Here is a 14,644-nt window from a genome sequence, read left to right on the forward strand (position 1 = left end):
ATTTCTCATTTGCATACATCTTTCTTTCCTTCCACGACCCGTTTCCTTTATTCTTTCTTTCACTTATCCTACCCAATTTGTGTCAATTTTCCTCCTTTCTGTACATCCTTGTTTACTTCATTCCTTCATCCTTTGTTTCCTTCAAACAAAGTATTTCTGTACATGCGTCGCAACATTTGTTGGAATTGTACTTTATTACACAAGTCATGTTTTTTTTTAATTTTGTACTCGAATGAGAGATATGCGACAACAAAATTGAAATCTTTTTTTTTCAGTCACCGGAAAACGCTCTAATAAAAGAAAAAAACGTATTTAAATGGTGTCAATATGTTAAGAATTAAAGGGCTCATACCGGGATGGTCCATTTTTCGATAACAATTTCAAACGAAATAAAAACTACTAAACTATTATGACCCTGTTTGGGCGGGGCTGTGAGGCTCTTTCGTGTCAGATGACGTCAAAGAGAAAAACACAGACGGAGCCAGACAGGCACGCACTCACGCAGGAGACAAACATGGAGCCCAACGCCACCATTCTACGCGTCAAGAGAAAGCGGGGCACCGACCCGGCGGACGCCTTGCTGCTCGCCTGCAAGCGCATCCGACCGGAGACGAACCAGGCTCCCGGTGAGACGGCACCGGAGCCCGGTGAGGCCGACGTGGAGAAGTCAGTGTTCAAACTCGTGGCTACGGTAGCGACACAGGTAAGATGGCCGCGGCGTGGGCTAACCAGCTTGTGCCCGGATAGCGTCAAAACGACGTAAAGAAAGACGCTAAAGATCACTTTAAGCTGCGCTAACACCACTTTGGTCCCCTTAACGTCTGAGGAAGACAAATTGGCGCATTAAATGTGCGGTGGCTCTCTAACTTGGCGCGTCGCAAGATTGAACAGTTATTCGCTTTGCTTGTAGCCGTTAGCCGGGAAGTCGTACGTCACTTTGAATGACGTCACTGCGCGATGCCTATATGACGTACTTGTCTATGATGCAAAAAAAACCTGTCTATGATGCAATGTTGTCGTCTGTGACGGAAATGTGAAACGAGTATAAATATAATTCGTCTCCTTAAATAATGACGTAAGGATTTGTTTTTATGAAAACATGAAAAACTGAACCAAATGCTGACTATATTTAAGAATTTTATTCCGGGGGTAGAATTGAATGATCTTAACTAACGATGTAGCAGATTTAACACAGGTGCCCACCATCAGGAGATATTTAAATAGCAGGCCGAGCCAAGGTAGTTTTTTTTAAATTTATATAGCATATTTCATATGCTAGGCCACTCAATGTCCTTCACACCAGCAGAGACAGAGCACCTCCAAGCATTTACAAACAACAGTTAATGACATTCAGAAGCAAAGCAGAGAAAACCAAAGTAGCTTACAAGTATTACTAAAATAACGTACATTGACAACATTAAAACATAAAATATTTAAACATTTTAAGGTAGATAAATTAAGTTTCTAAAACTACACAAAGATTACACAATGTAAGACCTTAATCGAAAGTATGGGGAAATAAAGCAATGTTTTTAACCCAGACTTAAAAGCATTTACACTCTGGGCTGGCTTCATCTGGAAGTTTGTTCTGTTAACATAACAGCTAAATGCCACTTCACCTTGTTGGACGAGAACTATGGGCCCCAATCAGGAAGAAAACATTAAATATAAAAGTACATTAAAAAGCAAAAAACAACAACCAAATATCAAATAAAATAAAAATATCAGCCAAAACGTTGTGAATGAAAACCACACAACCTCACTGTGTCCTCTCTTGCCCTCTTAAGGATGCCCCCGTGCAGACGGAGGTCCGCCAGGCTCTGGCCAGACCCCGCGTAGCGCACGCCCTGCGGCCATTCACTAGTAGCTCGCAGCGCATCTTCGGTGACTTGCGCAGCGCCAAGTTGGGCATCCGGCGCGAGAAGCGTTACCGGATCCTCTCCAGCCACCGCACCAACACCAGCCTCACGTTGCCCTCCCACACACCGCGACATCAGGCGGGCAACGGTGCCGCAGTGGTGGAGGCTGAGGCCGAGGCGCAAAAGGACGAGGAAGACGCCCAGAAACGGGAGAAGCGTTTGGGTCTCGGGGAAATCCAGGTGGTTGATCTCCTGCATGAAGATCTCCCAGAGCTGGACAAATCACTCAACAAGGTGAGTGGAAGACATTTTGGATGCACTCGCAGAGAGTTTTCTAAAAATTTAACATCATGTTTCCAGTGAGCAAAAGTACTGTTACATACATATACATATATGTATATATATATATATATATGAGAACATAAGAAATTGGTCAAGCAATTAAAAAAATAAAAGAAATGCAAATATTGGGGAAAAATTAGATAAGCATTACAAAAATACTGAGGAAAAAATAAACATTACATCAAGTGCTAAAATATTAGGGAAAAACATTATATTAAATTAGATCAAAATTTGAGACAAATGCAAAAATATGAAACAATACAAAAATATTAGGAAATTTATACCAAATAGTTTTTTTTACAACAAATAAGGAAAGTACAAACACAACTATTAACCTTATAAAATGTCAAGTGTTTTTAAAAAACTTTTTTTTTTTAAGATGCAACAGTCAGACCCCGACGTGATCCTGTGCAACAACACCAAGATGCTACGAGAACGCCTTTGTATCCACGACCAGCAACAACGCCAGTCCCACGACGACGGCAACGAGGAACATAACGAAGGGGACTATGTGTACGATCTCTACTACCAGGAAACCGTCACGCCAGGGTGGATCCACGACATCCTTTCCGTCAGCGCCTATGCAGACCACACGCAACTGGTATGCATTGCGTGTGTTTGTACGTACGAGAGCATTATGAAGGTTTCCTGAAGTCAATAGTAAGCAATAAGCCGTCATTAGGTTCCCGAAGAGGAGGCTGGCGAGGTGGAGGCGTACGATGACGAGGATGATGAGAATGAGGAAGACAACTGGAGGAACGACTACCCCGAAGATGAGAGCGATGACGATGACAGCGACAGAGAAGAACGCTACGGACGTAGGTCTTCTCCTTTTATCACACCGCACCAACATAATCTTTGCTCCTAATAGGGATGGGTATCTTTTTTTAACCTGGCAATACAATGGGTACGTCAGTATGGCCTCACTCCTCCTTAGTTTAGGTTGAACACAACAACAATATTCCTTCAAGTGCTTTGTTCTCATGAGTCGCTGGCGCCACTGCGCCGCTTTGCGTCAGGGAGGAGTATCAATATTACGATCTAGAATATCAATAATGTATTGTTTTTAAATAATCTCAGTACCTATCTAGGAATCACTACTTTGAGCAGACCCTGAGCTTCTAATTTGAAAATTGTTTGTCCCATTGCAATTAAAGTCAGTTGCATCATCGTCATCAAAACTTCACGAATGCTACTGTCACATCTAATCTCTCTATTTGTTCTTATCATTGTTGTTAAAATAATTTAACCACTGTACCAAGACCTTGAAGCCTGAAATATGATGATATGGTTATTTTGTAGACCTGTCATTAACCGCTGTCAAACTTAAAGCTTAACTTTCATATGACAAGTGATGTCTACGTACATTCCGTAGGAAGTGTCGCAAAAAAAGCAAAAGTTGGAATGTGTTGCCTAATTGTGGGTGTCCATTTTGCCGCTGACCCGCCTATTCCCATTGGGTTACAGACTATTGGGATGAGGATGACAATGAGGACGAGGAAGCATCTTCATGCCGCAGGAGCTGGCAACGCTACCAAACGGAGCTGCTGCAACAGCTCAATCACCACCAAGACCACCAGCGAGACCTCGACGATGATGACACGGATAAATACGACTCGGACTGAATCCTAATCTGTCCTTTCCAATTTTTTTTTTTTTTAAGTACATTTGTGCGTATGTGTGTTCAGTATGCTTTGTGCTGTTAGCGTGCGGTGCATTCAATTGCGTATGTGTTCTAGAGTGTTTTGTATACTGTGACAGTGTGCGGTTGGTTGTGTTGTGGGACGGACAATTTTGGGGCTCATCAGTTTTGGCCCAGGTTTTTGTTTGTTGAAGTTGAGTGTTACTAAAGAAAGAATGATTGTCGGTTGGGATGGACAAATGATGCTTCATGAAGCACTAGTGATATTTCTTGACTCCTCTAGATGGCACGCTTGGTTTAAAGATGCAGTGGAAACTCAATACATTTCATTGCACTTGGATTTATCTCGAAACCTAGAGCAGCATCTCGAGCAGTAACAAAAAAAATCAAGTGCTTAAAGCTTCATTTTGTCATCACTGCTTGTTGGATATTGCTTTGTAAATATGTGTATAACAGATTTGAAAATAAATGTTAAAAGCACTCACTGTTGTTGCTGTTTCTTGTCCGCTTTTCATGCCAAATACATTGGTCCTTCTGTAATGAAACTGCTCATTTTCTAGGCTTTTTACTAGTGATACATAAATGATGCACTTGTAATAATTTTCTCCTCTAGATGTCACTCTTGGTTTAATGATGTAGTGAAAATGAAATTTCCTGTTGTAGAAATTAAAAATTGGCTAGAGTTTGTCCATGCCTGATCTGGAGGAGTAAAAATCTCAAGTGCCTCATTTTCAGATCACAAGTTTTTGTTTTTTACAGATGCAAGCATCCTCTTGCCCCAGTAACTTAAAGAGAAAGTGAATTATCATGAGTACACTTGTCACTATTTTCTATGACTGCTGATTTCAAAATATAAGAACTTGTAGCATTTACGGGCAATGTATAGACAGTACGTAATATAAAGTGATTATGCCTTTGGATTTTCAGTCACAACAGCCCTCTTGTTGGAAACAATAGAAATGATAAAACGAGTTTGACACCCTGAAGTACAACAAGACATTTTAATAAATAGTCATGTCATGAATTTCACTGAAATTATTTCCAACGCTAAAGCAAATTCTACAAATATCAGCAAAAAGAGGGCAAAGGTTGAGTGGGCCACATATAAGGCCAGCAATGAAATTCATGCAAGAGATACATTAAGTTAATACACTTTAGACTTACATAAATAAGACGTTTATTCAACAAATGCTCATACGGTACTATAACAATTTTTGTTACTGTCCAACAAAAAAATTGCCCCAGATTGTGTTTTAGGAGAACAAGAAAGATCATATATTTTGGATAAACAAAATAGCTTGCAGTTTTATTGTTAATAAATTTAGGTTTTTTTGCTGTTGTTGCTCTTTTGTTTTGCCAAGTTTGGTGTGTTTTTTCATTGACAAAACATTTTTATTAGTTTGTCAAAGACAAAGTTAAAGAAAAGGAATTTGGACAAATTTCTTCTTTATGTTTTGGACAAAAAAGGAAACAGAAAAAAAAGTTTCATACATTTTTCTTTTTTTAAATTTTGTTTTATTTTATTTTTTTACTCATTGTTTTTAGAATTTGTATGAAAAATATTGTAAATGAAGCATAAAAAAAGTAAGAGAAAGAATTTGGAGATGCATGCAAATGCCATGTTTGGGTTTAAAAAGCATGGTTATTTATTACAATTTTTGTTTGAAACCACATAATTTTTCTTTGTTTTGATAAAAACAAAACAAAAATATATATATTTTTTTGGAAAACCAATATCGACAATAACAAAAACATGAGCTTTTGATGAAAATGTAAAAAAAAAAAAGGGGGGGTGCAAGACATGCTTTCAGTTGGACAGCAACAATGTTTATATATTATTAAACAATATAATACATAGTTTTATTTCCAGCAGTTCCTATCGGTTTTGAAAAGTCGCATCAAACACTGTGATGAGCCCTCTATGTTGTATGTGGCATTAAAGAGCTAAAACACTGACAGGCATCCTTAGAATTGACCTGACTGAATCCTGAAACCTGCTATGTGGGCCCCAAAGGCAGTCGCGTGACAAGAACATTGACATTAGAATCTGTAAACATGGCAAAGAAAACCACCTAGAGAAAAGACGCAAGGAAAGGAAAATCGATGCCTTGGGATGTAAATCAAGAAAAGGAAAAGAAATGTAAGTGCACTATTTACCTGCTTGACTCCACGGAAGAAGTCAAGAAGTATAAACCATAAAAAAAAGGTCAGGCCTCTCTTTTGTTTCCCATCATCCAATACGGCGGTGCTGGTGCAGTTTGTTTACTCACTCTTGTCCGACTCGGTGAGTACGCAGAAGCACGTGTACTGAGTGCAGTGGGTGAGAGAACCTGCACACACAAGCCTCATATGATTTATCAATGATTTGAAAAACACAACATTCATTTTATTTATTTTATTTAAAAAATTCCCCAAATAATCAGATAAATTGCAAAACAATATTTTTATTTGTCCATAATTAAATTGTGGAACCTAATCGGAAATAATTTGCATTCACGCACTGGCAGATATTATTCAGTTTTAGTATTCTTGTTTAAGCCTTCAAATTTGGCAGGCTTATTAACAATACTCTTCTTTGTGGTATGTCAAATTAACAAGACTTTTTTTTTTGTCGCTTTACAGGGTCTTTATTGCTAAAGGGTTACAACATGATACTTTGAATTAATTTGAGCTATTTTCATTAGTTTTTCTCCCCGCAACAGTTCAATCAATTAAGCACAAAATTTTTGTTACTCACATTTGTTAGCCCATTTCCTGCCTAAATGGGTTGCCTCAACAAAAAACACATCTGAATGTCTAAATCATGACGACGAGGAAACTCACGCAGCAGTTTGGTGATGACGGGCGGGCGCTTGGATTCGGGCAGGTAGACTCCCAGGAAATAGACGGGCACCCCCGACAGGGCGATAGCGATACCGATCAGGGAGTTGAGCGTGTCGCTGTAGAGCGGCACGGCCACCAAGAACACGGCGCACATGCAGAACACCAGCGGGTACAACAGGCTCAGCTGCCACACAAAAAAAATTGCAATTTTGTTTCAAACCTTAACACAAGATGGATTGTGATACTGTATGTTCATCACATCCACGATACTGTTGAGTGAGAGTGGCGGTGCTTTACTTTGATCGGTCTGTGTCGTTGCGGTTCCTTCCACCTAAGGTAGATCTGTCCTGCGATGGACAAGCCCATGAAAAACCAGTAGCTGAAGCTGTAGTAGTTGATGAGCTGGAAGACGTCCTCCACCGTCAAGTAGATCAGCGACATCATGCACTGGAAACAACAAATATCTCGTCACATCATATCGTTGCTGTCCCGCCGTGCCAAAAGAATTCCCAAATGTTTGAAGTAGATTGGATGAGAATTGTGGACCAATTAGGTTCTTTCCTTCACAGAGCAATTATCACGGTTTGATGGTGATCAGTTGGAAATTGTAATGCACCTATTGAATGAAGCCACCCACTTTTCTAGTTAGCAAAATTGGAACAGACATTTATTAAATTAACTTAAAGAGAATAACATGTAATCCTTACCTGGAACAATGGTATCAAGTTTCTTTTCAGTTCTTTTTCATTTCTAAACAACGTTTACTTACTTAATTTTTGAACGTATTGATATAATGTAGGCCTAATGTAAAAAAATAAATAAATAAAATAATTCCTTTTACTCACTCATGCTCAAGTCAATACCCTGTGGCTTGATGGTGAAAAAAATGCTACGTTTGTAACATTTAGCCAATGAGTACGTTCAAGCGTACTCGCAAGTACATTTGAACGTATTTGCCAGTCAAAAATGTTCACGCCACATTGGCAGTTCCACACTTCCGTAGTTGAACACATTAAGATGCAAAAACCATGAACTAAAAGTTTGACCGCTGAACTTCTGTATCATATTCATCTTTTCATATAATACCCAAGATTCTGAAGAATAGAATAAAAAGTAAGAAATTGACCTTGACATTCCAATACTTTTGGAGCGGTCTGTACAACAGTTCAAAATGGTTACGCAAGAGCACTGACGAGAAAATTAAAGTAGAATAGAAGAGAGTTGTGCATGTTTCCCTACATTGAAGATGAGAGCAGGGATGGGTGTGAATCTTTGAGTGTGGATCATGGACAGAGCGTCAGGCAGGTGACCCTCACGGGAACCCACAAAAAATAACCTGCACACACACAGCCAGCAAAATGGCAGATGCGACACAAAGACGCACAGAAAACGCCGCTGAATTGAACGCTACCTGGACGCAGCAATGATGGAGGCGTTGAGGCCACCGTAGCAGGACAGCGCCACGGCGATGGGGATGATCCAGCTCATCACGCCTAACGTGTGGTCTGCGAACGTCTCAACACGCAATCAGAAATTCCTCACGTTTGAATCAAGTCAACCTGGATGGCTCGAGCGCCCACTCGAAACCCGTAGTGACGAATTGTTCCTTACCACGGCCACAGCGTCACTCGCTAGAATGGCGCTCATGTCCAGCACGGCGTAGTAGGCCACGTTGGTGAGGATGTAGATGGTGGTGACGATAGGCATGGAGATGGCGATGGACAGAGGAAGGTTCCTGCAAAATAAGCCGATGACAATCACGAATGACAGAAAAGACAGGAAAAAAAGGGGCCAACCTTTCAGGGTCTTTGATCTCCTCAGTGACAAAGTTGAGCGTGTCCCAGCCCGAGTAGGAGAAGAGCGCCGAATAGAGCGCCAGAGCGATGTTGCCGGGGTCTGTTGAGGAGCCGTGGAAGGACGACTCGAAGTTGCCGGTGTAACCTGACCAACACACACGCAAGCTTCATGTCTGTTGTGTCTTGTTGCAACAATTTTGTCTTTTTTTCCCCTAATATTTTGTTGGCTCACCTTGGCACACTTTAACAATGCCTGTGATGATGATGACAATGAGGGCGGCCACCTTGGCGTAGGTGAACACATCCTGCACGCGGGTGCCCCACTTTACGTAAGCTGAGTTGATGAAGGTGAGGAGGCCTGAGGAGGAGACACACGTACATGACAGCTTGAGTGGATTACTTCATATTTCACAAACAACTCTTGAGCACCAATGATGTGAAAAGTCATCAACACGGCAATTGCCGTCAATTACATATTTCACTGGGAATCAATCGGCTGAGAAAAAGTCTTGGCCGACTGGTTTGATCATTAAGCTAGGAAAGTAACACATAAAAAAAAAAAATACATAAAGTAACTACGGCCAGCAGATGGTAGCATTGGGTCTCTTTTGGGAGAGATCAATGTGTATTAAAGGAATGCTTTGACACTGTGGAAATTTGACTGTTTCAAGCAGCTTGTGATTGAAGAAATTGTTTGTCACATTGTATCTACTACAAAGAATGTCGCAAAAGAGAAGATTATTTAAATTTAGTTGTAGATGCGATGATGTACTGCACACACTTACACAGATATGGCACAATGCATGCACACACTACTAAATACTACTATTACTCCCATGAAAAAAAGTAAGTTTGTGAAATATAAAATTGTTACTTTAAACATACATGACTTTGATTTCATTGTTGGTGGTGGTATTTTACAGAAGACAATGACTGTTTGGTTACTTCAAGCATCTATAGTATTGGATTGTACTAAAGCAATAATTCTTAACATAAAAAACGTGTTTCATGCATTCTCAAATCCAAGATAGGTGATTAGGATCGAACACTGCCGATTACTAAAAAAACTGGAATAAGATAGAAATAAACTTCTTTGTGTCATGAATGAAGAAAATTCTCATCTTTGATTTGGTCGTTGTTTCTGTATTTACGGTCATCAAATTTATCCTTTAAGGCTCACAGAAAATATTCTGTGAGCCTTAAAGGATAAGTCAGAATGCTCTACATTGACTGTCTCTCAAAAGGTTCTCTTTTTTGAAAAAGGCTGTTATTGAAAGAGTTCATCAAAATACCATGTTAGACTAGTAGGGGTGCATAGAACATATTATTTTAAAGAACATTTTTGACGTGATTTTCTCTTTTAAATGGTAAGTGGTCGGATTAAGTCACATCTGCCCAATGCACAGCCCGCCACCATTATTAACCGAGTGGCTGGCAGACATACATATGCATGCGGCGGCGATGAGGCGAGAGGCGGCGTAGGGGGGCTCGCACGTGGGGAACAGTGGCTGCACCAGGTAGTTGGCAAAGGTGATGGCTATGACAGCCTGGCTGGTGGGCTCAATGATCAGCAGGCTGGTCCACAGGCGCACAAAGGCCAGGAAGCCGCCGAAAGATTCCAGGATGTACGCGTACGACGCCCCCGACTTGGTGACGGTGGTGCCCAGTTCGGCGTAGCACAGCGCGCCCACCACTGAGAACAGGCCACCCGCCGCCCAGATGACCAGCGACAGCCCGTAGGAGGCGCTATAAAAGAGCACGCCCTTGGGCGACACAAAGATGCCCGAGCCAATCATGTTGCCTACGATGAGGCTGACGCCGTTCAGGAGGGAGATCTCCTTCTTCAGCCGCATGCTCTCCTCAGGCGACGCTGCCGGCGCACCATTACTCGACGCCGTCTTGGAGGCTTCCTGGTGGGACATGTTGGCACTGGCCGGGGGCAGCTGAGGTTAAGCAGTGGCAACTTCTGCAGGGAGCTGTTGGACACACAGCAGTGATGATAACCATAGAACACGAAATGGAACTTAGCAACAAAGCTCAAGATCAACTCCATCCACCAGTATTGTTAAGCTTTTTCTTTGCTATTTTTGGCAATACCTCTAAAGAGCGTGAAATAACCACAGAACAGGATTTGGAACTTATTTTACTTCGCATTAGCACTTTCAAGAGTCGTTTTCATTGTTCTTTGGATTTTTGTGCCTGTATCTTTTTGAATGCAAACACTGTGATAGAATGTCAGCAGAGCAACAACACAAGATCAACTCCACATCGTGCTTATTGTTTCGATTTTTTTAATTTCTTTTTTTTACGATGTGGCAGGTTTCAGTTCTACACTATAAGGTCTATAAATAAGATGTGCTCTCACCACAAGGTCATCACAGATTGCGCCATAAAAGGAGCACGCCTCTGTTAAGTGGAACCTCATTACTAGACATACTTGTCACACGCACGTGTAATAAGAAGCAAGTGGAGGTCACACCTGTTGTGTAACGTTCGCAAAAAGGCAACACAAGACGAGAAATTAATTTATGTTAGGAAATGTGGCTATGATTAAATGAACCAGTCCAAACATGGTTCCAGACAAACTTGGAGAATATGAGTTATTTTGTGACGATTGGAAGTTTTGAATCTGATCGAATGGCCATGATGTGGGATCCCTCAAGGGTCAGTCTTTGAACTCCTGTAGTCCAAGCTGTAACTAACCGTGGGCCAATTGCTTTACAAGGCCAATGTTAGCTATCATAGCTATGCAGGTGACATGCAGCTATACTATATTTAACAACTTCAATATATGTTCTTTTAGTAATTTTAACAGAATAGTTTTGACCTCTTTGCTTTACAAATATATCTAGTTGTTCTGTGGTAAATACTTTTAGGTAATGTGCTATTGGTTGTGTGAAGTACATTGAGTTGTCTTGTGTATGATATGTGATATATAAATAAAGTTGACTTGCCTTGTTTCTTTAAGAAGACAGGTTGTCCCATATCCTTTTGATAACTCAAAATATGTTAAAACCATCCACATATACATTATCCGAGCTGCTTAAAACTAATTATTTAGTACATTTTAATGAAAAAAGTGTTTGTTCAAACATATTTTACTGAATATGTATTGTTAATTACTCATTATCATGAAACAGCACCAGCTGAGGTACGAGAGGCCTTTGTAAACATGCTCTACAGCACATAAATCAACCAAAGTCATTAACTTGTGCTTGATTTGGAGAAATAGGGATTCCTGCCTCTTTAAGAAACCATACAAAAAATAATAGGTTGTCCCGTGGGTCTTTAACCAGTTTTTTAAATCACTTATGGCATCTGTGCTGGAGAAGCCACTGTTCTAACAAACGAGTTAAATCCTACAGATTAATTCAGATAATTATTAACGATTTTGATACTAAATAAGGAGTTGAATAAGGTGTCCTGTCTCTTTAAGAAAGCATTTTAAAAAAGCCGATCAGATCTTTTACTCCAGACAATACAAAATACCATTTAAAAAAATAATCATAAATAGTCATGCATCATTTTAAAAATATAGTTTACCCAATATTTAGATCTATTATTAATTGCTCCTTTAAAAAATATTTAAAACAGTGGCAAAATGTAAGAGTAGCCACCACTTCAGTAAACATGGCTACAGCGTTCAAATTAACTTATTTCGATCGGTGACAATGAATTGAAAGAAGCAGTTTTTACAACGATTTCCGGACATTTTTCTTCAAATAAATCCCATTTAAGAAGGCAACAAGGTGGAGGTAGGAGGAGATGCGTTTCTGATGATACAGCCAGTTTTGCCGTGAGCTTATTCTCGGTGACGAGTTGACGGCAGTTATCGAAACGTTACTTTCATTTTATGAGTGATAAAAGATTTATGTTTTCGTTGTTAAGAATAAATCCACGAAAGGACAACAACTTGAACAAATACCGGCGTCCGCAGTTGAAACAACAGGAAAAGAAAAGTTCCCGTTAATTACTGCTTGACTTCGACGCAATACTTTCAAAATAAAGCCAAAAGACCACACAAATGGCGCTTCGCTTAACAAGATGGATAAGGTAATGTTTTATTTTGTAATTAATGTTTTTTGAGCCCCGTGGACCTCCGGTGTTACCACGACAAATTCGACATTACCAGGAACGAGGCTGACTTTTCGCTTTTGTCCCACTACAAAAAGCAGCCCGTGCCCCCCCCCTTCGAAAATTTGCCAAAAACGACACCTGTGTGTGTGTGTGTGTGTGTGCGCGGGTTTGGGGGAAAAAAGACTCTCGTGTGTGCGTCCCGGTAGTACCTGAGCGGACCGCTTCCTCCAACTGAAGTCTGATAGCCGGCGTTCGGAGAGAAGAGTGCATCACCACCGGCACCTGGAGACAACTGGGCAGCCGCGACACAGTGACGTCATCCCGTAGCTTTGCGGAATGATACGGCAAAGACGTTCACCCTTTTAATATTTTATTTCAAACCAAAAGAAGAGCATGCGTTTTTTTTTCTTTCTCTAATACATTTTTACATTTAGCAGTATTAAATAATGTCATGTAGGCGTGTCTTGTACATGGATTTATTTTAAATGGTTGATAGGACAGGCGCGATTGAGACTAATATTGAACTCTGTTGGACGACAAGTGGCAATTCATGTTACTGTTTGATGGAAATAAAAAAAATAAAAAAAAAAAAAATATTTGGTCTGAATAAAATTAAATAATATGTTTAATATATTAAATAAACGCTGTACATCACAAATGACATTTCAAAAATGCGTTTTTGAATATATACAATTGATTTCATGATCACTAATTTTTTATTAAATAATCCCCGCCCCACAAAAACAAAAAAAGAAACTATATTAAAAGCTAGAGGGCTAAAATATTGTCGTTTTGAATAAAAAAAAAATCACCTTATATGAAACAAGAAAATAATAATTGAACATTGGGGCAGTTGTGGTTGAGCCCCTTGGACCTGACAGCCGGAAAGACAACGGGCAGTGTTAATGCAAAATGGCTCAAATAAAAAATAAAAATAATAAAAAATGAGAAAAATTAATTTATAAACAAATTATATTAATTCATATCTAAATGTGAAAATATAAAGAAAAATACCCAAAAAAAAAGGTAAGCAAATATTCAAACTGTAATCCAAAAATATCTGAATACTGTAATATTACAATTTATATAAAAATTGTAACAATATTTTGGTGCACAGCATAAAACATGGGAAGCTCATAATGCTTTGGTGGCGCTGAGAAGGTCATACTACTGAGAATGTGCTCCTTGTCAGCGCTCTTCTCATCCAAAACAAGCCAAGAATCCAATTAATGCTTATTTTTTGATCTCCTAAAGATGGATGCGTGTGTACTAGACACTAACAGTATGTATCCCAGAACTGTCTATTAGCATGGTTAAAAATGATATGTTTACATACTGACTGAAATGAATGTATTAAATATAAGATAACTGCTACTTCCATGTGAGGAAAAGGCAAATAATTAGAGTGGTCCTGCAATGGCCAAGTGTTGGCAGCGATAGTAATTATAACGCTGGTGCAAAGTGTCACAAGCAGTGCAAAAGATTGTGTTGGCATCCACCTATCACGACCAGGTCTGAGAAAGACAGAATTGCTCTTCAGGTCACATTCAGGTGACTTGGAGGCCTCCGCAGCCATCTTATGTGTGCTCTTGAAGTTAGGGGTTAGTCTTATCACAGCATGTCCGCTATAGTTGACAGTGTAGATAAATGGAGGGTAAAAATAACATACACTTAAGTTCACTCAGAGGTTTCTGTCAAGCCAGCAAAGTCAGTGACAATTCCAGGAAGCAAGATCAATCTTTTTGCTTCATAGGAAAAAGACTTGTGACAAGAGCCTACTTTCATGAATGTGTTTTTAATCATCAAAATTATTTATTTTTAGGCTCCATTTACTGTACATCCAAAAACTAATATACACAACAATCTGAATAAAAATACAGAGGAGAACACAGAAACTAAAAGTGCAAACATCACAGTAGCTAAGAAGTCACTTTGTTGCTGGTGGGTCACATTAATTTCAATGTAAAATCAGGATTTGACTCAAAAACACACCACCTCACTGTGTTAGTTTTACAAGTCCAAACAAGACTTTTCAACATAAACCCTTTATGTCACCTTTCATAGACAACAGTTTTAAAAGTAAAAAAAAAAGGAGAGAAATACTT

General features: G+C 39.6%; 2 protein-coding genes across 3 annotated transcripts; one reads left to right on the forward strand and one right to left on the reverse strand.

Moving 5' to 3' along the window:
* Positions 1-442: 442 nt before the first annotated feature.
* Positions 443-4,327, forward strand: slc7a6os (solute carrier family 7 member 6 opposite strand). The gene is made up of 5 exons (XM_088296047.1): positions 443-703; positions 1,788-2,153; positions 2,581-2,802; positions 2,884-3,019; positions 3,669-4,327. Exons 1-5 carry the CDS (start codon positions 452-454, stop codon positions 3,824-3,826), a joined length of 1,134 nt encoding a protein of 377 aa, XP_088152173.1. The 5' UTR covers positions 443-451; the 3' UTR covers positions 3,827-4,327.
* A 503-nt stretch (positions 4,328-4,830) lies between these two features.
* slc7a6 (solute carrier family 7 member 6) lies at positions 4,831-12,874 on the reverse strand. Of its 2 annotated transcripts, XR_015843173.1 has the most exons (11): positions 12,749-12,874; positions 9,907-10,438; positions 8,695-8,820; positions 8,463-8,607; positions 8,278-8,401; positions 8,078-8,181; positions 7,906-8,002; positions 6,964-7,113; positions 6,667-6,850; positions 6,001-6,173; positions 4,831-5,915 (listed from the first exon to the last, which is right to left on the reverse strand). XR_015843173.1 is itself a non-coding variant. In XM_088296046.1 (10 exons), exons 2-10 carry the CDS (start codon positions 10,382-10,384, stop codon positions 6,106-6,108), a joined length of 1,476 nt encoding a protein of 491 aa, XP_088152172.1. In that variant the 5' UTR covers positions 10,385-10,438; positions 12,749-12,874; the 3' UTR covers positions 4,831-6,105. The 2 variants fall into 2 exon arrangements, 1 of the variants encoding a protein (XP_088152172.1); XM_088296046.1 differs by having other exon boundaries at positions 4,831-6,173.
* Positions 12,875-14,644: the final 1,770 nt, after the last annotated feature.

Source organism: Idiotropiscis lumnitzeri, chromosome 5, assembly GCF_059441095.1.
Source record: "Idiotropiscis lumnitzeri isolate Australia: NSW breed Sydney's pygmy pipehorse chromosome 5, RoL_Ilum_1.0, whole genome shotgun sequence".
Taxonomy (NCBI): domain Eukaryota; kingdom Metazoa; phylum Chordata; class Actinopteri; order Syngnathiformes; family Syngnathidae; genus Idiotropiscis; species Idiotropiscis lumnitzeri.

What these genes read in the sequence shown, in the direction of transcription:
- slc7a6os (XM_088296047.1), top strand. Translation starts at nt 452, where the DNA reads ATGACGTCAAAGAGAAAAACACAGACGGAGCCAGACAGGCACGCACTC. An exon ending in TGGACAAATCACTCAACAAG is followed by an intron (nt 2,154 to 2,580) that starts GTGAGTGGAAGA and finishes TTTTTTTTTAAG; the next exon opens with ATGCAACAGTCAGACCCCGA. An exon ending in CAGAGAAGAACGCTACGGAC is followed by an intron (nt 3,020 to 3,668) that starts GTAGGTCTTCTC and finishes ATTGGGTTACAG; the next exon opens with ACTATTGGGATGAGGATGAC.
- slc7a6 (XM_088296046.1), bottom strand. Translation starts at nt 10,384, where the DNA reads ATGTCCCACCAGGAAGCCTCCAAGACGGCGTCGAGTAATGGTGCGCCG. An exon ending in GAGATCAAAGACCCTGAAAG is followed by an intron (nt 8,402 to 8,462) that starts GTTGGCCCCTTT and finishes CTTATTTTGCAG; the next exon opens with GAACCTTCCTCTGTCCATCG. An exon ending in TCCCTGCTCTCATCTTCAAT is followed by an intron (nt 7,114 to 7,905) that starts GTAGGGAAACAT and finishes TGTTGTTTCCAG; the next exon opens with TGCATGATGTCGCTGATCTA.